The following is a 26,177-nucleotide window of genomic DNA, read 5'->3' on the forward strand; positions in this document are numbered from 1 at the left end:
AACCATAGGCACTTCGACGTCTCTATCTATCTATCTATCCATCTATCCATCTATCCATCCATCCATCCATCCATCCATCCATCCATCCATCCATCCATCCATCCATCCATCTATCTATCTATCTATCTATCTATCTATCTATCTATCTATCTATCTATCTATCTATCTATCTATCTATCTATCTATCTATCTATCTATCTATCTATCTATCTATCTATCTATCTACGTCTGGGCACTCTCGTGGTCGTCTTAGCTTGGTATATATACAACAATTGGCATAGGATAGCACGAATGTCTGGCTGACACGAATCACAGCTCAAGACAGAACTGGCGTGGCTTGCCTGCCGCGTACGTAATGAAACCCTTTCCACTAGTCACGTGTGGCACATACCTGCGTAACATGGCCCTTTGTATACGGGTATGCGCCACAGGTGATTCACAGTCTTTATCAAATCAGGAACTGCGAGAATAGACGTTGTAAATATTAACGCGATAACGTCACCGAGCCCGTGTTGCAGAAAATCCGGTGGCGGCGTCGACGGCTGTCTATGAGCGAAAACATCTTCATGGAAGCAAAGAATAACAATTACGGCTTCAGGCGGAATTAGACCCAGACATTATGCACAGTAGGAAAGTATTCTACCACAAAGCAATACCAGTGCTTCAAACTGCGTATGAAAAAAAACCATGACCATCATCATCATCATCATCGCCAGCCTTACTACGCCCGCGGCATGGCAAAGGCCTCTCCCATGTTCCGCCAACCAACCCGATCCTATGCTTGCCGCTGCCACGTTATACCTGCAAACCTCTTAATCTCATCTGCCCACCTAACTTTCTGTTTCCCCTTAGCGTGTTTGCCTTCTCTTGGAATCCAGTCTGTTACTCATAATTGCCATTACCAGCGGCAGGCCGTCACCGGGGGGGGGAGAGGCTAGGGGCCCGGGCATCCCCCCCCCAATTTTGAAGTAGGTGTTTTTACCAAAAATAAATAATAAAAATACCTGTTTTTCTCAAATAGTCAAGGTTTTCAGGAAGTGCCCCTCCCGCCCCACCCGAAAAAAAATCCTCGCTACGGCCCTGGCCAGCGGTCAGCTTGCCTATGAGCTACGGGCCCTACTCTTGCCCATTTTGTCTTCTTGATTTCGACTGAGATGCCCTTAACCCCCATTTGTTCCCTGCCCACTCTGCTCTCGTCTTGTCCCTTAAGGTTACACCTATCATTTTCCTTTCCATTGCTCGCTGCGTGGTCCTTAGTTTAAGTTGAACCCTCTTTTTAAGCCTCCAGGTTTCTCCTCCGTAGTTGTGTACCGGTAAGATGCAGCTGTTATATAATGTAAGGTGGCTATTTTGAGAAGTTGGTAAATTTTAATCTTAACACAGCGCGCGCACACACACAGAAGAATAAGGAAAGAACCGGTGACACGAGCGCTGTTCCTATGTGGCATCTAAAAAGCTAATCTCCTTTTCTATAAGGTTAATTGAGGCCTGGCTCGTGTAGTCGGTGCTTTCCTTATTCTTCTGTGTTCGTGTGTGTGCGCTGTTTTAAGATGCTATTATATACCTTCACCTACGTCACACACACACTTCTTTACTGAAACACGCAAGACAACCTAGAGCCCTACGATGTGTATACATACAAATATATATATATATATATATATATATATATATATATATATAGATTATGAAGAGTCTGTCTTCGGTTGCCGTAAAATAATTAGGAAAAAGGTATACGCTTCTAAAAAACTGTTTATTTGTCGACGTTTCGATCGGAGACCGATCTTCATCAGGGTGAAAGTTACCAGGCTTCGATGCGCTTTTATATCATCGTTCTCCGAGCCGAGAGAGAGAGAAAAAGGTTAAGAAAAAGTACTTTTTCTTAACCTTTTTCTCTCTCTCTCGGCTCGGAGAACGATGATATAAAAGCGCATCGAAGCCTGCTAAATTTCATCCTGATGAAGATCGGTCTTCGATCGAAACGTCGACAAATAAACAGTTTTTTAGAAGCCTACACCTTTATCCAATATATATATATATATATATATATATATATATATATATATATATATTATCAAGCAGAAACAACCTTCGAAGACAATACACCCACAACAGATATCTCCCAGGATACACTTCAAAAGAAAAGTTCAATTAACGTGGAATGTCCTAGGGTGATGCGCTCACATTCGTTCACGTCCTCCTCACGTCCCGGGTCTGCAGCACAGCAGGCTGACGGTCGACCGTCTCAGCAGATTGAGGGGACGTAGCGGCGCGGCTAGTTGAACAGCGGGTGAGCGGCGGTGGACCACGCGTTCAGGCAGGCAGGCCGGAACCAGCCAGCGCAGGAAACAGGCAGGTACAGCGCAGGACTCGGACACCTTGGTCACCAGCGTCCGCAGGAGCGCGACCCGTCTGGAGGCTGCCCAGCGGTTGTCCCAGGTAGCCCTCACGAACGTGGCCTCTCGAACGCTGTCCTTCCGTGGCCACTACTGCCAGCTCTCGGCTTCCTCCTTTTCTTTCTTCGCCGCCACCACCACGCGCTCTATTTTTGTCCGCAACGTGTCGCATTCCTCGCTGCTGTCCTCGTCTTCTTCACTATTTCACCACACTACCCCTCACTCAAGAAAGTTGTTTCACTTGAAACAACTTTGCGCTGTAGGCATTCCTTCTGGTCGACGTTTCAGTCCAGCCACGCTATGCGCACCCGAACCAATCTTTTCACGACTAGTACCTTCCGAGTCAGAAACACCGCTGTGTTGTTCGCAGTGGTTGTTTTCTTTCGGTGTTTGGTCAGGCCGTGAAAGAGAACACGAAGTCTCGTTGCGGTCCTTCGTATCTTTGGGAAAGCTTTTCGGATTCTTCCCGTTCCAACCGCTCGCTGTCTTGCTTCCCGTAGACCTAGACAAGCAGTCTGATGGCTTGTGTCCTCGCTTGTTGCATATGAAGCAGTGGGGCTTTCCCTGAGAGCCTGATGGCTCTTTGGCTGGTGTCCCACTCTTCGTATACGCAGTTCCATCTTTACCGCTCGCCAGGTGAGTCAGGCCTTGAGCTTCGAGGTACTGATCGGCTGTTTCGGCCAAACTGTCCAAGTCTTTGCAACCTCGCTCTTTCAGAAATATACGAGCTTCTGGTGACATTGAAGTAAGAATTGCCCCGGGACAATCCGGTTTCGCAAGGCGCCATATGTTCTTTCGGTTTTCGCCATCTCTTGCCAGTGGTCGAAATACCCCAGTAATCTGCCGGCAAATTGACGTCCTGTTTCGCCATTTTCCGGTTTGGCCTCTCGGAACTTGACTCGGTAGCCCTCCTGTGTATACCGGAATCTCTGAAGCAAAGTCGACTTAAGCTTCACAACATCAGTCGCATCTTCAGCGGACATGCCCCGACTACCGACAGAGCTTCCCCCGTTAAGCACAAGCTCAAGGAGAGGCCCCACTTGTCACTCGGCCATCCCTGGTTAGTGGCCACTCGCTCAAACCTTTGAATGTACGCATCGAGCTCGTCACGGGCTTCATTGAACGCCGGAATGAGCTTGTGCGGGCTTCGAAACCCCTGAGTGCTTGCGTCACGATCAGTTGGTTCGGCGAGGACTGCTTGACCAGCTTGTTGTAATTCCTGCACGCGCAGCTGAAGCTCAAGCAGCTGGCGTTCCCCAGCTTGCTGCTGTAACTCTCGTTCATGATCTTCTTTAGCTGCCTCACGCTTTAGCGCGTACTCCTCGCTTTCTCTATCGCGTTCCTTCTCTATCCACTGCTGGAGTGCCTTGCCTGTCAGTCCCAACTCTTTACCTACACCTATCAGTCTTTCGGCATCCATCTTTCAACCACCGCACGTGAACAAAGTGAGGCTCTCAAAAGATGTTAAGAGAACTTAGTCCTGTCTCGCGGACGCCAGAAATGTACAGAGTAAGGTGCGGACCTGTCACTTTGATTCATGTACGGTGTGGTGAAGGAAGGAGCCGTGCACGATAAGGCTGGTAAACAACATATATTATCAAGCAGAAACAACTTTCGAAGACAATACACCCACAACAGATATCTCCCAGGATACACTTCAAAAGAAAAGTTCAATTAACGTGGAATGTCCTAGGGTGATGCGCTCACATTCGTTCACGTCCTCCTCACGTCCCGGGTCTGCAGCACAGCAGGCCGACGGTCGACCGTCTCAGCAGATTGACGGGACGTAGCGGCGCGGCTAGTTGAACAGCGGGTGAGCGGCGGTGGGCCACGCGTTCAGGCAGGCAGGCCGGAACCAGCCAGCGCAGGAAACAGGCAGGTACAGGGCAGGACTCAGACACCTTGGTCACCAGCGCCCGCAGGAGCGCGACCCGTCAGGAGGCTGCCCAGCGGTTGTCCCAGGTAGCCCTCACGAACGTGGCCTCTCGAACGCTGTCCTTCCGTGGCCACTACTGCCAGCTCCCGGCTTCCTCCTTTTCTTTCTTCGCCGCCACCACCACGCGCTCTATTTTTGTCCGAAACGTGTCGAATTCCTCGCTCCTGTCCTCGTCTTCTTCACTATTTCACCACAACATTGTTTCCAAAGAACATTTCATCCACACTGCATCTCCACAAAAATACCATTTTCAAAACACGCCAGACAACAAAACAAGAGACAAAAACAACACTGACCTCGTGCAAAGAGATCAGTCAAATTGAACGGGTGCTTCAAGCTGATTGGTTTCAAAGAGCTACGGAGGTGATCGAAACTACGAGTGTAGGCTATAAAAACTTACAGGAAACCGCTTTGCCATCGTGCAAATAAATCGGCTTCTGATAATAATGCAAGGTTGCCTACAGTAGTACTTTATCAAAAATTCAAGCATTGTTATAGTTCAAGCTCTGTTTCTCAGCACGTGTGACCCGCTGACGACCGCTGCTTATGATACGCACATTATCGCACCGTAGCGTGCACTTCGTTGCCGTAAAATTGGCGGCTCTCATCTAAGGTGAATGCCGACGTTACGTTGGATCGTGAGCTACACTTTATACGCCAGTGTACTCGTCATGCCCGGCAAGTGCCAGGTATGCGCATACCTATACTAAATTTAGACAAATGCATTGATCCACCTCCTTACGTTTGACTCAAAGGGGGAAAAAATACGGCATTACCTGGTACTCGTTGGCTGCTTCGCGTGAAAGTTATTCCCACGTTGTATCAGATCTGCTGGACTTTTTTTCTCATTGCGCACTACAGTTTTTATGCCAACCGGCGGCGGTGGACAACTACACCATCAAACTACGCTGTTGTTATGATTCCATAACGCACTTGCCATTTACTAGACGCGCTGGAATAGGCAAACAAACAAAAATTAACAGTTGCAAAATGTACACATGCAAACTTATCGAAGAAAGGAACATAAGGACAACATGAAAGTAACATCGACTAGAGAAATTTGTTCGGATCTAACCTCAACGCATTTTATGTATGGTGTTTATACTATATAAAACGACCAAAATTAAAATTATGCAAGAAAGCTGTCAATAAAATAAGTTGTTGCTAACAGAGGTAACGAAAGTCAAATAAAACAAGCGTTCGCTGAGAACTGTCTGCTTTTTCACATTACAGCTGCTGTACATGGGCATTGTGCTTTATGGTCCATCACTCGCTCTCGGTTCCGGTAAGTCTACGTGCTCCTATTCTCGACATAATACTATGACTGCACCCAGCAATGTGCAACTGGAGAAAGATAGCAAAGGAGGCGTGTGCTGTATCACTGCGAAACCGTAGGAGGCGTTTGGACGAAAACCGGCAAAATGCAGCCAGAGTCTTCCGCATATGTCGGTCTTACATGCAGGGTGGGCGTTGGTGGCTACGTTGCACCAAATCCGCTACTGCGAGATCCCGTCTGGCGACGAAAATTTCAGGTTTGCTCCATGGCTACTTCCTGGCTACTTTAACTTTGATTGTGTTGTATTTAGTGGATAATTTTCCAAATTTTTGCAGTCAATATACACTACTTTCAAGCGTATCTGTCGTGTCAGCCAATGCGCGCGCATCTCGTCTCCCCGCCACCAGGCTGGTGCGCATCCAGTCATCCCAACACAGCGTACCTTCAAAGACGTAGTGATGAAGTTGCATGCATGCTGGCAAACGCGTGGCTGGCACGCTACTCGCGCTGCCCGCCATCTATTAGGACGATGCGCACCAATTTTTAATGTTGAGGCTCAACGCGTGTTGCCGTGCGCACTTAACAAAAACGGAACATCCGCAGTAGAAACCTCACACTTTCCCTCATGCATCCGCCTCAGTCGACTCGAAGGCGAAAGCCATCTTCTTCTTTTTCTTCTAAGTCGATTTATTGAACCTTCCGCACCCGCCTTTGACCAAGCAGTGGTGTCATGCGATGATGTGAGCATGTGACGCCACAGTTACATCATGATGACATCCAAAATTTTGACGATCTGCAGTGTCATAATGACGTCATATATGATGTCATCACGTGATGATTTTTTCCACCACTCGTGCTGACGCCGCCAACGGGGCACGCCGACGCGGGAGGCGGTTCGATGTGGCATCTATAATGGCACGCTCACGCTAGCGTCACGGCGGCTCGCCGTTTGCCGTGTGCTGTTCTCAGGCTGCCGTGCGTAAGGGCTTCGTTCGCTCACGTCTGCCGTTCTTTGTCGTTCGGGGAAAAGTCCGAGACCAATTTTCGCGCTGTTCTCCGGCTGCCGGAAGGCGACATGGCCAATCAGCGGCGGAGGAGTTAGTGCTTTGCGCGTCGTCTGCCGCGGGACGCTTCGAGCTGCTTGCTTCTTGCTCCGCGGTTTTGACGCTAGAAGTACGGATGTCGTCCGTGCATGTCGTTGCCAGGCATGGCTCCAGCAGTCAATAGAGCGTTTTAGTCTGCCCAGTATTAAAAAAAGCGTAGCGTAAAACCGGATGACGTATCCCCAGCTGGCGCCAGGTCAAGTGGCACCAGCTATGGATGATTAGAAAGAACTAACAAACGCGTAATTTATGTCCTCCGAAATTTCGGAAGCCCTCATCTCGACTCGCTAAGCCTACAGCATCGAATATTTGACTATGGCTCTCGAAAACGGTGCTGAATCGCGACAAATACATTGCTGTCAAAGCTTAAGGACATGAATCCAGGGCTTAAAGTCAGGGGGGGGCAGGAGGGGGGGGGGGCGGTCCTCTCTCCGTGTTTAAAGGAAGCCCCCCACCCTTGCCAGGTCAGCTCTAGCTCTGCAGTACCCATTTGATAAGCGCTGGAGCTTACTTTCTTACTAGTAGTAATGTGTGCTGGGGAATTACACCTCCCCAATTTTCCCAATAATGATTTAATCACGATTATTCGGTTGACGCGGCGTCCGCAAAACACAAAAAACACGTATTGCCGTAGAGCTGAATACGGTTCCCCAAGACACTGCACACCCCAGGTTACCACCCTGTTCGAATAAGCCCTCACCTGAGCATGGACCTACCTCATCTTGAATCAGTGAAGGTTGACCTTGGTCTCAGTACGTTACTAGTCAATTTTCATTCCATTAGTTGTGCATTACGAGCCTGGTATAATGTCAAAGACACATGCATTTCGCCTACATTTTATGCAAGTAGGTGCGTAAGATATATAGTGTTGTCGTGCCTGGAGAGAGAGCGAGAGAGAGACTCTTTATTGGAAAAACAGAGATTTTTGCCGGCGTCAGTATATAACCGCTGGCATGCTACTCCGTGTAGGGATGGGGAAGGGGATTGACAGACTAAAGAATATCTCAATGCAGTGAGTCAACTAATGTATGTTCTGCGTTGCAGCTAGTTATCTGCTTTCTGCTCATATAGGTATGAGTGTCGGCATTTTTTAAAGCGATGAGCACTAGCGAGAGACTATATTAAATACACAGTGATTAAATACCAAAAAAATTATGCACTAACACTAGGGGCACCTCCGTATAACAGGCAGCCATATTAAATCCTGTGGCACAATTTTGTTCATTAAAGTTCATTACACACGTACTAATGTGATAAGGAAGTGTGCTATGTTTCAATGAAAAATATTTATTAGGAAAAAGTTATGACTGTTTGCGTACGGAAAAATGCCCAAAATATAAGTTCTGAGAAAATCCACAAAAAAGAATTCAAAGAGGTGCAGCGCTTACACAAGGTGATCAGGAGCGCTAAAATCCTCGATCTTTGGAGCGAATTCCATTTTGGACCTTGCTCTCGTCTGCCTTTGCTCGAGCGGCACCTCGCATTTTTTTTTAGCTCGCTCTGCAGCATCAGTGTGTGATGGGATGCTTTGGCGATGCGGTGCCAATCATGTGTGAGGGAACCTTTTGCAGTTTAGAGGCCAGGCTCGATATGCTAACTTGCTTCGAAATATGAAATATGCTTCTGTTGTCATTATTGAAATGACACACAGTGTCATACAAAGCATATTTGATTATTGACAGGCACATAATGTGTCCTTGAGCTTAAAGTACTGATGTACGACGGTGCGCGTCCACCTGGTGAGAAGTTTAACTATTTTGTAGGGGTGTGCGAATATTCGAAAGTTTCGAATATTCGTCGAATATTACATTCGAAATATTTGTATTAGATTCGAAAATCGTGGATTCGAAAAGTTTCGAATAGTCAATAACTTCGAATATTTCGAAAAATTTGAATATGCGATTCGATTATCATGCATAAAATAACTCGTCTTCCACATTTCTGCTGCGTTCGTATAGCTAAAAACGTTGCCGAGAGGAGCGATAAACATCGTAAGTACACGGAGGCACGATATCTGCCTACGACGAGCGCCCCAATACGTATGATTTATTGCTGGTGCATCTCCGACGTGCAGCTCTGTTGGCGATCATGTAACCGTACATTTTCAATATTATGCGGCCGTAACGTGCCGCACTACCACTCGTTCACTATGCGGGACCACTTACGAAGAAAGACAGTGACCCACGTGACTGGTGACGGACTGTAGGCACCTTCAGATACCCCAGTCTGGCAAAGCTTTGCCCCAGGTACCTCCCTATGCCAGCCACTTCTGTTCCAAGCGAGCGTGCCTTTTCAGTGGCAGGGGGGGGGGGTGTCTCTGTTAGAAGGGAGCGCCTGCTGCCTGATAATGAGGAGCAACTCATATTTCTTCATGATAACATCTAGTCATTACTTTCATTGTGCCGTGATATTTGCTTGTGTTGTGATGTGCATTGTGCTAGCCTGGACATTGTGTTCTGGAGATAGCAGTGTATGTTATGTTGCCAGTCAGGCTGTTAATGTTTTTTTTTTTCAAATAGCTACATATGAAATAAAATATTGTTACTGTGGAGGTATTTTTTCTTTGACATTCGATATTCGATTCGCTATTCGAAGGTGGATATTCGTATTCGATTCGTATTCGAAAAATTTGATATTCGCACACCCCTACTATTTTGATCAAAAATGATGTGGTGACAATGCCATTAGAGCATTATTACATGTTTGCACTTGATATACGATTGTTAAATAACCAACAAATCATTACGTATCAAGCTAATCTTATGATGCGCACAAAATTGGCACTTTCACTTTCTGTTTCTTCGATGACAGGCAGACTATAACATTTTTGCTTGTGTTTTCTGAAAGAAACTGCGTAATGAGAAACTTTATGCAGCAAAATGAACGGCGATAAATGTTACATCTAACATAACCAAAAACGAAGGAATGAAGTTTTGAGAAAAAAATTAGTTTTTTTCTACTTGGCGTCATACCTTAAACCTTTACATCCCAAGTTATTTTTAAACATCGTATCCCACATGCTAATTTTTTAGTGCTGGACTGCATCGCCACATTTAATAAATGCCGTAAATACGCTAGGAATACTAAAGTTATTTGTATAACCTTCATAAGCGTTTGTTCAGTTCTAGAAACAGTTGACTCCTTCACTTCACTGTCATCCTCCCAGACAAAACATATGTGGCCTGTGAGAATGGCGACTACACACACACACACACACACACACACACACGCACATACACGCACGCACGCACACTCATATATATATATATATATATATATATATATATATATATATATATATATATATTAGAGGCAGGGGAGTGAAATCAGTTGGATATTGCTGGTAGTCACCTCGCGCACTACATAATTATTTTGGTTTTGTAATTAATTAGTTTGGCAATTAGGATTATTTAATAAAATTGCTAATTATTGACTTTAGGCAAGAAACGGGATGTGCAATGTGTCAGAGTGTCTTCACAAACATCCCTTGCATTATTAGCAATAAAGGAAGACTCACGTGCACCACTTTCCAAGCTGCAAAGAAGTTCCTCGAAATACAAAAAAAGAACATACATATATTGTTAAGGTGTTTATTGGACAGCACTTAGCGACATTTCGCAATGGTGACAATGAAGGCAAAAGCATGGGCTCTAAGCGTGAGCGGCATCATTTCAGGAGAAGCCAGAGAGGACGACCCACTAGAAGCCTCTGGAGAGTTCATAATTGATTTTTAAGGCGCAAAGCAGGACATACACAAGAAAGGACACGGGACGGAGCGCCCGTCCCGTGTCCTTTCTTGTGTATGTCCTGCTTTGCGCCTTAAAAATCAATTATGAACGTATACCAACTTGCCCAACAAAAAGTTCTCTTCTGGAGAGCGCAACCCATTAAACATTGCCAAGGCTTCGCCACAATTACCATGAATACGAAAAGGGCGCCGTCCGGTGGCCTAACAGCTCGTCACTATGAGAGGGTCATAGTAGGCCTTGAGGCGCTCCACGTTGACTATGTCGCGCCCTCGACGGCGCATATCCGAAGAAGCTTCAATGGGCTCGATCAGGTAGGTGACCGGGGATGTTCGTTCGACGACACGGTAGGGGCCTTCTTATTTCCGAAGCAGTTTTGTAGGGAGGCCAGTGGCAGTGGTAGGAACCGAGAGCCATACGAGCGCTCCCGGGAGAAATGTGGGCTCAGAAATGGTGGTGTCACATCGAATGCTCTTCCGTCGCTCTTGTTCATGCATTGTAAAGGTCTGGGCAAGCTCGCGACACTCTTCAGCAAGTCTGGCTGTGGTAGAAATAGGCGCACACTCAGATGTATTCGGCTTGCATGGAAGTATCGTGTTGATGGTGTGCGACGGATGCCTTCCGTACAATAGGAATAGTGAAAAACCAGTAGTGCTCAGAGGCGCGGTATTGTATGGGTAGGTAACGAAGAGCAGAATGGCGTCCCAATTTGTGTGATCGCCCGCGACGTACATTGAGAGCATGTCGCCGAGCGTGCGGTTAAAGCGTTCGGTTAGGCCATTCATCTGCGGGTGGTAAGCAGTTTTGCGGTGAACAGCATGGTACTCTTTGAGAATGGCTTCGATGACTTCCGACAAGAAGACACGGCCTCGATCGCTGAGAAGCTCCTGGGGTGGACCGTGACGCGGTATGAATTGGTGTGGCAGGAAGGAGGCAACATCGCACGCTGTAGCCGTTTAGAAGGCGGCGGTTTCGGCGTATCGCGTGAGATGGTCGACAGCGACGATGGCCCAGCGGTTACCAGCCGACGCCAGAGGAAGTGCCACATACAAGTCGATGCCCACGCACCCAAATGGACGGTTAGGGCACGGTAATGGTTATAGACCTGCTGGCGACACGTGCGTTGCAGGCGTTCGCAATCAAGGCACGAGCGAACGAACCTCTGCACGTAACGGAACATCTCTCGCCAGAAGTACCGTTGTCGAATGCGGTGCAAAAAATTGGATACCCCAGAGTGCGCACAATGCGGATCAGAGTGGAATAACTCGCATATTTCAGAAGGCAGACTGCAGGGTATCACTAGTAACCACTGGCGGCCGTCGGCGTTGTAACTCCGTCGGTGCAGTAGGTCGTCACGAAAGGCGAAATGGTGGGCTTGACGACGCAACGCGCGAGTAGATGGTGTTGCCGACGGAACAGTGAGCAAGTCGATCAGGGAGGCGATCCATTTATCCTTGCGTTGTTCGGTAGCGATGGTGTGAACGTCGATGGAAGAAATGGCAATGAAAGTTACTGAGCAGAGGGCGTTGTCGTCAGGCAAACGAGCGGGAAACGGCGTAGGCGTTAGCATGCTGGCGTCCGTTGCTGTACAGCACGCGGATGTCGTAGTCTTGGAGGCGAAGTGGCAGGCGGGCAAGACGGCCTGAGGGATCCTTCAATGACGACAACCAGCATAGTGCATGATGGTCGGTGACGCCATCAACTGGGCGACCATACAAGTAAGTCGAAACTTCGCAAGAGCCCAGATGATCGCCAGGCACTCTTTTTCTTGACGGTGTAATTGGTCTCGGCTCTATTAAGCGTACGACTTGCATATGCGACGACATATTCGGGGAACCCTGGTTTGCGCTGCGCAAGGACATCGCCGAGACCTACAGCGCTGGCGTCCGTGTGTACCTCTGTTGGGACCGTAGGTTCGTAGTGTTGTAGTATGGGAGGAGACGTCAACAAACAACGGAGCTTTGTGAACGCGTCGTTGCACTCATGAATTTAGGGGCCCGTTACTTCCAAGCAGCTTCGTGAACGGCGATATGATGGTGGCAAAGTTCCGTATGAATCGTTGAAAGTACGAACACAGGCCTACGAAACTACGCAGTTCTTTCACGGACGTAGGTTTGGGAAATTCGGCCACGGCCCCAAGCTTGGTTGGATCGGGAAGGATTCCGTCGTTGGACACGACGTAGCCGAGGATTGTCAGCTGCCGTGCTGCAAATCGGCACTTCTTCAGAATGAGTTGAAGGCCGGCGTTGCTCAAACACGTCAAAACATGCCGCAGATGTTGGAGATGCGTGGAGAAGTCCGGAGCGAAAACGACAACGTCGTCCAGGTAACACAAGCACGTGTGCTGTCTCAAGTTGCGCAGAACGGTGTCTATCATGCGCTCGAAGGTCGCGGGCGCATTACACAGACCAAACGGCATGACGTTGAACTCGTAGAAGCCGTCGGGCGTGCCAAAGGCTGTCTTCGGTCGAACGTGATCAGCCATCGGTACTTGCCAGTACCCCGAGCGCAAATCAAGAGATGAAAAGAATTCTGCTCCCTGTAGGCTGTCAATCGCGTCGTCGATTCGTGGCAGCGGATAAAAATCCTTGCGAGTGATCTTGTTGAGCCGTGGGCAGTCCGTACAGAACCGCACAGAGCAGTCCTTCTTCGCAACGAGAACGACAGGAGACGCCCATGTCCGAGGGCCGAATACCATAGCGTCGAAGCATATCGTCGACTTGCTGAATAATTACTCGACGTTCTGCGGGAGATACGCGATATGGACGATGCCGCAGTGGTGGTGGTTGGGCGCCAGTGTCGATGCGATACGTAACAGCGGAGGTGCGGCCAAGAGAAGTTTGTCCGACATCGAAAGAAGAACAAAATTCTTCCGATAGGCACAGAAGCTGAGAACGCTGGACCGATGTGGGGTTGTCAGCAATGGAGGAACCGAACACATCAGCAGGTGACCAATCGCTCGTGGAAACAGCACTGAGCGTATGGGAACTGGGACAGTGCGTGTGATTTGGTGCGTCGATAATTGTGCGTCTTCGAAGTGTGCCGAGACATTCCCCTCGCAGCAACGTAATAATGTACGGGGATGGGTTGGTAACAAAAGTAGCGGTGCTGCCCTGAGTGACTGCCACGGTCGTGAAAGGTACCAGCAAGCCTTTCCTAGTGCAAATGCGGTCGGATGGCGAAATGAGTGCAGTGATGTCGGAGAGACTAGCACAGTCGACTGACACAGCCGTCGACGAGTTTGGAGGCACTCTTGTGTCATCTTTGACGAAGATCTTGCTCGATACCAATGAACTACCTGCTGGCGTCAAATCTGAGAACGGGGAGAGTTTGATTTCGGCTGGTGCGCGATGAATTACGGCGTCGTAACGGGAGAGAAAATCCCATCCTAGGATGACGTCATGGGAGCATGCAGCAATTAGGATGAACTCGACATCGTTGAGAACGTCCTGAATAACGACGCCAGCTGTGCATATTGCCGTAGGATGAATACTCTGGGAGCTAGCTGTGCGGAGGGACATCCCAGAAAGTGGCGTCGTCACTTTTTGTGGCAATCGGCTGAATTTTTTGCCTATAACGGATACGGCGGCTCCACTGTCGACAAGGGCAGGTGCGCAAACACCGTCCACAAACACGTCTATCAGGTTCGATGGGCTTCGCTGAGGGCTTTCGCAGTTCAATAGCGTCGCAGCGCTTGCCTCGCGGACTGCGACGACTAGTTTTCCTGGTCGGGTGCGACCGGACGTGGCCGCATCGGCGACAGTGAATGACGTCGTGGGGACTGAGAGCGCCGAGTAGATGGAGCTTGGCGTAACGTCGGTGACAGCCGACGTTACGCCAAGCCGTTCGAAAATATGCCGTTCGACTGGCTAGCGGCGGGCGACGCCGCTGGAGGCGGCTGCACGCGATTGCAGTAACGTGCCACGTGGCCGGCGTAAGCGCATGCGAAGCATATGCGGCGGTTGTCAGATGTGCGCCATCGGTTCGCTGCAGCAGGGCCCGCCCATTACGCAGGAAGTGATTGACGGAGTGGCAACTGACATCAGGGCATGGTGAGCTGCAGTCGTGGCCTACGCATGACATCGGCGTAAGTAGCCGGCACACCCGCTTCGAAGGACTGAGGTCTCGCGGCGGCTTCGGGGTAACTGTGTGGGGCAGCTGGAGGGATGACTGGGGACGGCTTTGCTATCACATGGGCGTAACTCAGCGGTGCAGGAGCCGGATGGTGCTGGGGTACTCAGGCATGACCTCCGCGATTTCCTGATCAATCTCTCGACGGAGGGGATGGAGAAGAGTGGTTCACGGCTGTGGAACGTACTGCGGGTGAGCAAAGTCCAACAGAGACACCTGGCGCGCAATTTCCTCGCGCACGAACGACTTCACTTCTGCGAGCAACGCGGAGTCGTCAGAAATGGTCGACAAGCCAGCGAGCTCGGCGCCGCGTGATGGAGAGCGACGGGTCATCGACCGCTGCTGGCGCAGCTCCTCATAGTTTTGGCAGAGCGTTATGACCTCTGCCACAGTGTAGGGGTTTTTGGCGAGGAGCATCGTGAAGGCATCGTCGTCGATGTCTTCTATAATGTACCTGATCTTGTCAGATTCAGACATGGTGGCGTCGGCTTTCTTACACAGATCGAGGATATCATCTGTGTAGCTGGTGAAGGATTCACCGGCCTGCTGAGCTCATTCGCGTAAACGCTGTTCGGCCTGCAGCTTACGAACGGCAGGTTGGCTAAACACGTTCATAACGGCGGTCTTGAAGTCGAACCACGTCGCAAAATCTGAGGCGTGGCTGTTGTACCACAGGCCTGCCACACTCGCGATGTAGAAAACCAAGTTATTGAATTTCCCTGCGTCGTCCTATTCACTGGGGACACTCACGCGTTTATAAATCACGAGCCAGTCCTCCACATCGGTCCCATCTGCTCAAGTGAAGATAGGGAGGTCGCCAATACCAAGGACACCGGGACATCAGGTCGGTGCAGGCGGAAGCGTCTGCTGGGCGGCGTCTTGAGGCATGGTAGATGGCAGGGTACGGGATCGAAGCGCCAGGGGCATCGAATGAGGACCGAAGTTGTGACGGCACAGCACTATCCACCAATTTGTTAAGGTGTTTATTGGACAGCACTCAGCGGCAATTTGCAGTGGCGACAGTCAAGGCAAAAGCACGGTCTCCGAGCGCGAGCGGCGTTCAGAAGAGGACGACCCACTAGTAGCCTCTGCACAGCGCAGCCCATTAAACAGTACAAGGCTTCGCCACAACAATATATATATATATATATATATATATATATATATATTATATATATATATATATATATATATATATATATATATTATATATATATATATATATATATATATATATATATATATATATATATATTATATATATATTATATATATATATATATATATATATATATATATATATATTGTGGCATCTTTTACGACCCGAGGGGCCGGCCGTCACACTCCGACGAAGGCCGGTCCCGCGGGACAAATTTTCCTACGTGCTTGACTTTTTTCAAACTATATATATATATATATATATATATATATATATATATATATATATATATATATATATATATATATATATATATATATATATATATATATATATATATATATAGATAGATAGATAAATGAGCCGGCAGGTCCCCCCTTCAATGAAGAGACACTTTGAGGCTTGCATGAATATATCAGTTCGGAGCTTACACGCTACAGAGCGCACGGTGGCTACTTGATAGATTCGAGGTGGACGACAACTGCTTTTGGCAGTGCGGCCATGTTTTTTGGAGGCGCAAATACCTCGCCGGCGAAGCTTGCCGTGCACGTTGGACAGCTCCCGCACGGGCGCCGACGACCGACGTTCTACGGCAGCGCGCCGTTGTGGCAGAGTTGCCGCTAGCGTGAGCGGGCCAGCTAGCGTGAGGGAGCTAGCAGCCAGCTAGCGTGAGCGGCTAGCCTAATGGCCCGCTCACGCTAGCTGGCCCGCTCGCGCTCGCGTCGTCAGTTCTTCCTTCTTCTTTTGTACTTGCGCGTGTGCGCTGTTTTATGATGATGCTGCGTGAAGTCACCAGAATTAGTACAGTAGCCTGACGTCAAGCTAGCGTTGATGTCAGTAGGTGTGCCAGGGTAAGATTGGCTTTACGACCAAAATAAAATATCTTATCAGCATTTCCTGAGCTTCACACTTGCTGAGAGCTGTCTCTGTATACAGGAGATTTGTATGGAACTCACCTTCGAAAAATGGTGTCAGTATACCCCTTTAAGGTTGTGTGAAACAAAGAAACGAGCCCTCAAAAATTCAGTTCATTCATTCATAGCGAGGGTCTTGTTCCGGCAGAGTTCGTGCCTTAAGGTAGTGTGCGAGGGCTTATTGGTTAGCTGTCCACGCATTAAAGGTTCGCGTGCTACGTGGCGTCATCTGGCAAAAAGAAATAGTGTTCCGCACTCGCCGTCATGGCTAAGAGCGGTGATGACTAACACTACTAGGGTTTGCATGCGCATAAGTACCCCGCAAAGTAGACGAGGAAACGACCGCCGGTGTAGCTGAGTTGGTAAGAGCATCGGACGTGTTATCCGAGGGCCACGGACTCGGTCCCTGCCAGCGGCGAGCTCTCTTTTCGTCCACATTACTTTCTTCACATCTATATCACAATTGTTAAAATACACTAAAAACAGTAAAATTAACGTTCCCTATAACTTGGTTGGCTTCATTATCTGCTAGTTTTCATTAAGGTTGTGTAAACCAAGGAACGAGCCTTCCAAAGTTCAAGTTCCCTTCATTTATTCAAAGATTCTAAGCGTTACATATTCTCTGCGTGTAGTAACTTCTAGAAATACGTACACACTTGAAGCAACTGCTTGTCCTAGTCATCACCATTCGAGTTTGCTTACGAGGTGGATCGACGTGTAGTACCTGTGTGCACATCGTGGGCTGACCAAGCACATCGACAACACTGGCGCTTAAAGGGGAAGTTATGGTGCGACGTAACGTCAGCCCTCACGTTAGATTACATACATCAGTATTATCGAAATTAAGTGCGCTTTGTGGTGAAATCACGTGAATATCATGCGTAACTTTCTGTAATGTATTCCTCCGGAGTCCAGTGATGTTTCAATATAGCTTGCTGAATCATAATAATAAAATTTAATGTTTATCAGACTGCTATAAAAGCGGAGCCAGCACCGGAACCACAGACATTATTCTAATATGACGCCAGTATCGTAGGAGTACATATGTAGTGCTTATTGCTTTTTTTTTAATCCCAGCACCACAACCACAATCGACGTTGCACCGACATTACGCCTGCATAGACAGCTTTTACAAACCAGTTTATAGTCCTGGCGTGGCTCTGTGGTAGAATACCTGACTGCCACGCACAATGCTTCGGTTCGATTCCTGCTGTGATCCGTATTTTTACTCTTTCCATTCGTCGGGTCAACGCTGCAAATGTCGGTTTCTCTTAACGCTCTCGCAATTAAATTGCCAATATCTGTTCTCGGCGTTGCTGGGTAGATATAAACTGTGAATCACCTGTGGTGCATACCCGTACACCGTGGCCCGTGGTAAACGGGTATGTGCCACACGTGTCTGGAGGAAAGGGTTTGACGACGTACGCGACAGGATTTTCACGTTCTTCATGTCATGACCCGACAGTCATATTTGTCAAATCCTCTTACCCTCCCATGCCAATTTTGGTCGGCACCAATTTATGGAGACAATCATGAGCGCGCCCAGACGTAGGCGGCTAGATAGATAGATAGATAGATAGATAGATAGATAGATAGATAGATAGATAGATAGATAGATAGATAGATAGATAGATAGATAGATAGATGGAAACGTTCAAAGCTTCGAAGGCTCGCAATAAATCCCTCGCATTTCAAACAAGGCACGACCACGTAAGTCAGTAGAGTGGCAGACTTTCAGAAACATTGAGTTGAGATAGTGGAGAAGTGATATCATCGTATTTAACTGAAAAAAAAGAAAAAAAAGCGCCCAACTCATCCCGTAAAACGCAGCTTTGACGCTCACTCTGATACCCTCAGGCATTCGAACTACCAAATAAAGGCAGCCCGAGGACACCGCTGAAGATTCCACTATACCGCAGAGGCTGTACTGCAGACGGGGGAGAGGGAGGAACAAATTTGAATTCGGAAACAATTTCGCATTGTTTCCGAATTCAATTCAAAGCGCAAAGATAATGAAAATGATAAACTTACCTTAACATGCGGCACGTGTCGGTGGCTAATGGAATCAGCATAACTAGTTAAAGGTTACTGCATATCAAGATGGCCAGGACCATCACTGCAGTTTAGCAGAAAAAAAATTGCCAAGGGGTCTAGCACGCAAGGCGAAGCGTCCCTTTCTCCTGAGAAAATGTTACGAAACTAGTCGTAGCTGCCAGCCAGCGTAACGGCCTCTCCACAGTAACATACTGGAGGCCCATAGTTGTCGAAGTAGCTACTGCACAGCTGCGTTCATAGTCTCCAAGAATCACGGCAATCGCAAAACACTAAGCCGCCTGAATAAAACTATCGACAGTTACATCCTTTTATATTTCTGACACAGTGCTCCAGCAAGCACAGGTGATTAGGTCTATGCGTTTCTATTGGTGGAACAGAGTCACGTGATGGCGTTTGAGCTACCTCGACAAAAACAAGCGCGCGAACGTCTACGCGTTGCAGACCTCTTGTTTTCTCGGTGCCTTTTTTTTATGCGAAGCAGCTATTTGGGTAGCCTGTGTAACGCTGTCCCTCCGTCCGCACAAACGCGAGGCGACGCGCTTCCCTCGGCGCAGCTGTTGGAGCGGTGCCAAGTAGGTCACGCCGCAGCTGGGCGTTGACGTCACGCTCCCCTCGCACGCTTCCGTCGCAGGTGCGCGCGTACGTCACTCTCTCCCTCACCTACCGGAGCGCCCGCAGCTGCCGGCTCTAACGCCCGCTCGCCTCCCGTGTCTGCGTTTCAAACAAACGTTTACACCAGTAAACGCTACACCGAGTTTCGCTTCAAACGAACCTTCCAGCGCTCATCGCGGCACCCGCGTTAGCGCCGTTAAACCCGTGACGCCACCGGTGCGCAACGCTCTTGCTTCGCATCCCATGAGGGTTCCCTCCGGGGAGATGGTCCCATTTTTTTTTCTTTTAGGGGCGAAGCTCCTTAGGGTGTGGGTCTGTCCATCCTTTGTAGTAGTAGTTTGTAGCCACCTGGCCCGATCGGCAACGGGCGAGCGCCGATCGGTCCCCCCTCTCTCGCCTCGCGACGCCGACGTTTCGCGCTCGCTGCGTTGCAGATGGGTGCTCTAGTCCCCCCCCCCCCTCTCTCGCCTCGCGAGGCCGACGCAGGCAGCGTCTGCTAGCGAGTTTCTTGATTGAAAAAAAATTACACCATCTCCCGCTAAAGGGGACCATGAGGCGATGCGAAGCCGGAGCACTTGCACGATCGCGTTCCGTTGGCGTTCGTTGGGCATGCTACCGACCTCGCGTCGTGGAACGCGAAGAGAGACGCTACGCGCGTCGTATCTTCCATCTAGCCTGGCCGTTAATTCTCACAGGGCGAGCGGGGAACGCGGTCGACAGGCGGGCGAGAGGGGGGCAGCGTAGGAGAGGAGAGAGAGGGGGAGGGCACGCTCATGCGCTCGAGCTCATCGCGGCGTTGCGCAGGAGAGAATTTCGGCATGTCTAGCCCGCGTTTCAGAGGAAGAGTGGAAAGGGGGGAGAGGGGTATGGGAGAGGGAGAGTGGAGTGGGGATGTGGAGAGGGAAAGGGTGAGTGGAGAGGGGAAGGGGAGAGGGGTAGATGACCTGGGGCATGGTGATGGGGAGTGGAGAGGAGGTGTGTGGAGAGGGTATGCGCATGCGCAGTAAGGGTGGTCACGCTGCACACCACCACCACCACCACCGCGGATTGAGCTCCGCCTTAAGATACTTCGCATCTAAAACCGACTGCTCGCGCTGCACAACCGTTCACTGACCACCCCGTATATATAGGCACTGGATTTTGACCTCCAAGGTAGTGCCTGTGTGAGATTTCTCCTGTGCGTGATTAAACAATAAAAATTCACAGCGTACATGTAAACTTAAAGTGAGCTGCAAATGGCCATGACTTTCATCGACCCTTTAGTATAAACGCGCCCGATCTCACGGAGTTGATGATGTACTGGGCAGAATTCACGGAAGATTCACATATGGCGCGTGTCATTGGTGGAAGGCAATCGTTCGATTTAGTGCGGCGACGCACGCTAGGGGGACTGTTGTACCTAATAAAATCCGCTCGCTGTTGGCGCGCTTTCACTTCCGCTCGGAGTATTCACGGTTTACCAATGATTCCCTCCGGAGATTTGTCCCACTCATCGTCATTCACCCCGTGGATATGCTGTGAATTTTTAGTTGGGTCGGTGCCATGGCACTTGCTCGTAGCCAACTGTACAGTGCTGCGTGCTTCAATGCGCGCAGCGTCTTTCGCTCAAATTCTAATGCCGCTGTATAGTCGTTATCGAAGTTTGTCCTGCATCGTGCTTCGTTGCAGTCTCAAAAATGCAAGGATGGGGTTGCTTTGCGTCTCGTGGCTTTCACACTACAGCGATTTTGAAGATCTCGTGAATGTAAGCTTGACACACATACGATGAAATTCAAAAAACGGCAAGAAGTGGAAGATGGAACCTTGCGATTAAAAAGTCCGTAAACAGGGGGTGGGTGCTCGAGCCGTCGTTTCGACAAGTGGACTTGTCTTCTTCAAGGCTGGAGCTGATTTCCTTTGCTATCGTGTGTATATGCTTCGTGCCCTCTCCACCACGACTGCCGGAGTGGGGGTGGGGGAGGGGGGAAGAGGCCGCCGTGACGAACGGTGTGAGTCATAAGGAAGGGAGAAAAAGAAAAAAAAAGAAAAGAAAAGCAACAAAAAGCGGGGGGGGGGGTGTTCAGGGGAGGGTGCACGTTTCGCTGAATAATTGTCAGTGGAAGCACGTGGCATTTTAGCAATAGTAGGTTGGAAATTCCTAGAAGTGCTTAACTCTCATTGGTTTTCATTGAGTATGTACCATACCGAATAGATGCAAGAGCCCCCTAAGAAACGTTAATACCTGCTGGCTGGAGTGTACTGAACTTGTGAATAAGGTATGACTCTGTGTATTTCTGTCTCTTGGGGACCGGAAGTTTGACTGAAGTATGTAAAGTTTGAGATCGTCGAAGTTGTGACCTGCTACATTAAAATGCTGTGCCACTGCTTTGGGTAATTTTTCGCCGAGTCCGCGCGATGCCCGTTTAATAAACATGAACAGGTTGTCCCGTTTCGCCAATGTACTGTCTTTGACAATATGAACATTCGATCATGTAGATAACATTTGACATGATAACGTTAGGCTGACGGTCCTCGCACCGGTTGCTTCGCTCGAAGGACATTTGAGAGCGCTGCAACGGTAGGACATGAGAGCAGTCACGTGGTCTTATTTCATATTTCGCGGGCTTTCTTTAAAAGCCGGAAGATATTCTCTACGCAGCATGTACGCCGCCAAAAGAATTTGGATAGGTCGCTTTTAAATACGCTCTACGACGTGACGAAGCGCACTTGGCGCTGCAGTAAATATTAAAAATATTGCATACTTGTCCTTAGTTAATTAAGCAATTAAGAACAAAGCAAAATACCATAACGAGAGCCACATGACGGTAAACCATATGCCGTTGATTAAAATTAGTCGCGGTTAATCACTGTTTTTTTTTTAATATTTGGTTCTACTTACGTGAAACCCCCTGTATAGACGTACTCATTCACTTTGATTGTTTAATACGGATTCGCATTACTATTTCTGTTAGATATATTTCGTCTTCTCTTTTTTAGGTCACTGTAAAGTTTTTGTTACAGTTACAAATGAGTAGGTAAGTAGAGCTAAAAGTTGCAATACAGTGAAGAGCAGTGATATCCTGCGACGCTTTGTGCCGCTACAATACGTGTGAGATATGTCTGGGTGGCACAAGTTCCCTCGCGGAAGAAATAGTAAAATACTGCACCTTAGTGAGTGCGTTGCTAACCAACACTTACGCCAGCAGATAGGTAGCAGAGGAAAAATCATTGCACTTCCACGTCCTCTGTGAATCGTGAGCGGTGACTCTGTATTCATCGTCTTCACACGATGCGTCATAAAAAATATTGCTACCAGTGTTCTTGCAGCTTTACATTTTTCGGGTGATGCGGTATATTACGAAAACGGTAGTACACTTGCGGACAAGGTAAGGCTGCACAGCGATATTTTCATCATCGTGCGGAGGCTACTTCGTGACGTTTTTGCGAGTGAATAGCTAGCTGGTCGCCAAGTATAGTAGCGACACCCAACAATTACCGAAGTGTCAAGCAAGAACCACTGACAGTGCAGGGTATAAAGTGCTGTCATGCTAAGCATCAAAACAAATACCAATAACTTGACGATTGTTATAGCGCGAACTCAGGACAAAAGGCACACGAACAGGAGCGCTAACTTCTGAGTTCCAACTAGGTTTCCAACTAGTTCGCGCTATAACAATCGTCATGACCCACCAACTAGCCCAAGCCGCCACCCAATAACTTGTTTTGGAAAGAAACTAGTATGCATTAAAATTAAACAAAATTGGTCGCAGTAACAAATTTTCAATAAAATAATTTTGTATATAGGCCTTTCCTACTTCATATATAGATCTATAATAGCAAATTTACAAATGTGCCGAAGTATCTTGAGATACAATTGGGAAGTATAGTATCGGATACAATAATTTCGGAAATATCTTGTGCCTGTATCTCAAATACTTCTTGCCCGAGTATCTTGTATCGTATCGCGATACAATTGCAAAGTATCTTTGCCCAGCCCTGCCTAAAGGTCTTAAGCAGTCTGGACATCTCCTGAGTCTGCAGTTTTGAATAAATGGCGGAAGTCGGCTCGTGCCCAGCGGATTTCACTGAGACCCATTAAAGTATAAAATTTACCGCAGTTAACCTTTAAGCGTCTTCCAAGTTTTTGTCTGGTAGGCGCGTCTTGTACATATATGGTTACACTTTCAAAGGGGAGCTGGCCGTGGGTCTGGATAGTTGGTTGCGTTCGATCACGGTGGTCAGCGTTGGTGCCCGTGTAGCCGACCTCTGACTTCGCGCCACGACGTGAGTTACCGCTCGCGCTGTGCAGCCTGCTTGAAGCCTGCCGTTCAAGTTCCTCTGTCTTCGAACACTACAGCTGAGGACGACGTCGGGCCCCGCCACGGTGGTGTAGTGGTTATGGCGCTCCACTGCTGACCCGCAGGTCGCGGGATAGAATCCCGGCAGCAGCGGCTGCATTTTCCATGGAAGCGAAAATACTTGCGGCCCATGTACTTAGATTTAGGTGCACGTTAAAGAACCCCAGGTGGTCGAAATTGCCGGGAGCCCTCCACTACGGCGTCTCTCATAATCATATCGTGGTTTTGGGACGTTAAACCCCAGATATTATTAATAAATGTGAAGCATTTCTTAGCGAACCTTTTGCACTTTGAGCGTTTCTGTCTACGTATCTATGTATCTATCTAGCCGCCTACGTCTGGGTACTCTCATGATCGCCTCCTTAACTTTGTGTAGACCAAAAATAGCATGGGAGGGTAAGAGGATTTGACGAATATGACTGTCGGGTCATGACATGAATAACGCGAAAGTCCTGTCGCGTACGTCGTCAAACACTTTCCTCAATACACGTGTGGCACATACCCGTTTACCATGGGCCACGATGTACGGGTATGCCCCACAGGTGACTAACAGTTTATGTCTACCCAGGAACGGCGAGAACAGACATTAGTAACTTAAATGCGTGAGCGTTAAGAAAAACCGACATCGGCAGCGTCGTCCACACCGAATGGAAAGAATGAAAATTAGGATCTCAGCAGGAATCGAACCCAAGCATTACGCGTGGGAATCGGGTATTCCACCACAGAGCCACGCCAGATCTATAAACTGGTTTGGAATAACAGCCTGTGCAGGCGTAATGCCAGTGCCACGTCAATTGTGGTTGTGGTGGTGCCTATCTAATTTTACAAGAAAGACATAAACACTACATATGACTTGTACGATACAGGCATCATATCAGATTAACGTCTGTGGTTCGAGTGTTGGCACTGCTCTTATAGCAGTCTAATAAACATTACATTTGTACCCTATGATTCAGCAAGCTATGTTGAAGCATTACTCGACCTCAGAGGAATATATTAACAAAAGTTACGTATGATATTCATATCATCGCATCGTAAAGTGCACTTAGTCCGTCAGAACGACACAGTGTCGTCTTTATTTCTTACGAGGCTGGGCGATTGACCTAATGCTGACCGAGGATGATGACAGATTGATTGACAGCCGCTTTGTAGACTAGGCTACGTAGGCCACATACGCCCAGGTAGCCTACGAATACGACAAGCGCTATCCACTAATGTTGGTCTACGTAGCACTATCCAGGCCTATCAGCCTCGAACTCCTATACCTCACCAACGCGAAGGGTGATTTCAGGTTCCGACATGTCGCTGGCGCTATCGACAGACAATTTGTCGACGAAATGACCGAGGCATCCATGATTTCCAATAGCTGCACTATACCTCATACTACACTGCACATGGACCCCTCGTCCCCGGGATCATGATCAGATTCGATAACAAGGCATGACCAGCTGCTGGGGCTCACTGATCACGATGATGATGACCTTGTTCAAGAAATGTCAAGAACCTCTTTCACGCATGCACACGGGTTCGTGAAACGTGCTTGCGTTCTCCATCATAAGGGACAAGTATAAGCACTATACATCAGCTTACCGCTTGTGATGTTGGTATAATACCCACGTTGCCGTTGGCAGTATTACCCAACTGTAAACAAACGGTTATATAACACATATGCTGCTCTTCAACATATATGTGTTCGCATAAAATTTATACAAACCTTTAGCATCATTTTGTAACGTTTCACTCAGTAAAAATATTACGCCACAGTCACCTTCCCGGCGCATGCTTCACATAACATCGACTTCCACGGTACGTGGGATCTGCCGATTTTTTTTTTATTATTAGGACGACGTTGGCGCCTGTGGTTTCTGAATAGTACAGCCATTTGCCATTGTACTGTTTGTGCCGTCTTGGGTCGTATAAACAACAGCGTCCACTTCCGAAACTACGGTGGACCCCAGGGACAGGAATGTAGACAGGAACAGGGCTGGAGGTTTCGCTCTCTGCATGGGTCTACGACATGGTCGTAAGCTACCCGCAGATGCATCGCCTCGCCATGTATTTTTTTTTGCGTGTGTGTTAGCCAAATAATACTGTTGACCCGCAGAACGTCCGCAATGAGACAGTTCAAGGTTGTACGCATTGTGGTTGTTTTAAAGCCAGAGAAATAAAGGCAAAATTCGTTTTGAAGCACCGAAAGACAGGTAAAAAGTGATGCGTGGCTAAACCACATAGATGCCGTTTAGTTGCAAGCGTGTCCACGGAATGGAGGAAGAAAGAAAATAAGTTCAAAACCAAGAACGACGTATTCGAAAGAGTAAATCCGCAACCAGGTATCATCAAAAAGAAAGTGATCGTAACCAATACGCTCAAGTGGATTGGAAAAATCAGAAAAGAAATAAGCTTTGATTTACAAGTTACACAAACACCGCAAAGAGAGGTGCTTGTAAGAAAAAGAAAAAGATAGACCGCGTATCTGCGTGCTCCGCTGCAAATGCCGTGCAAAGACGATAGA

The 26,177-nt window shown here is 48.2% G+C and overlaps 1 protein-coding gene across 1 annotated transcript in view; it reads left to right on the forward strand.

The window, feature by feature from the left end:
- The window catches only part of LOC119382199 (sodium-coupled monocarboxylate transporter 1), a 193,560-nt gene that overhangs the window by 21,475 nt on the left and 145,908 nt on the right, over positions 1-26,177 (forward strand). The window contains exon 3 of the mRNA XM_037649915.1: positions 5,566-5,617. Coding sequence (XP_037505843.1) covers positions 5,566-5,617 — 52 coding nt within the window. The remainder of the gene's footprint in view (positions 1-5,565; positions 5,618-26,177) is intronic.

This window comes from Rhipicephalus sanguineus, chromosome 2 (genome assembly GCF_013339695.2).
Source record: "Rhipicephalus sanguineus isolate Rsan-2018 chromosome 2, BIME_Rsan_1.4, whole genome shotgun sequence".
NCBI lineage: Eukaryota > Metazoa > Arthropoda > Arachnida > Ixodida > Ixodidae > Rhipicephalus > Rhipicephalus sanguineus.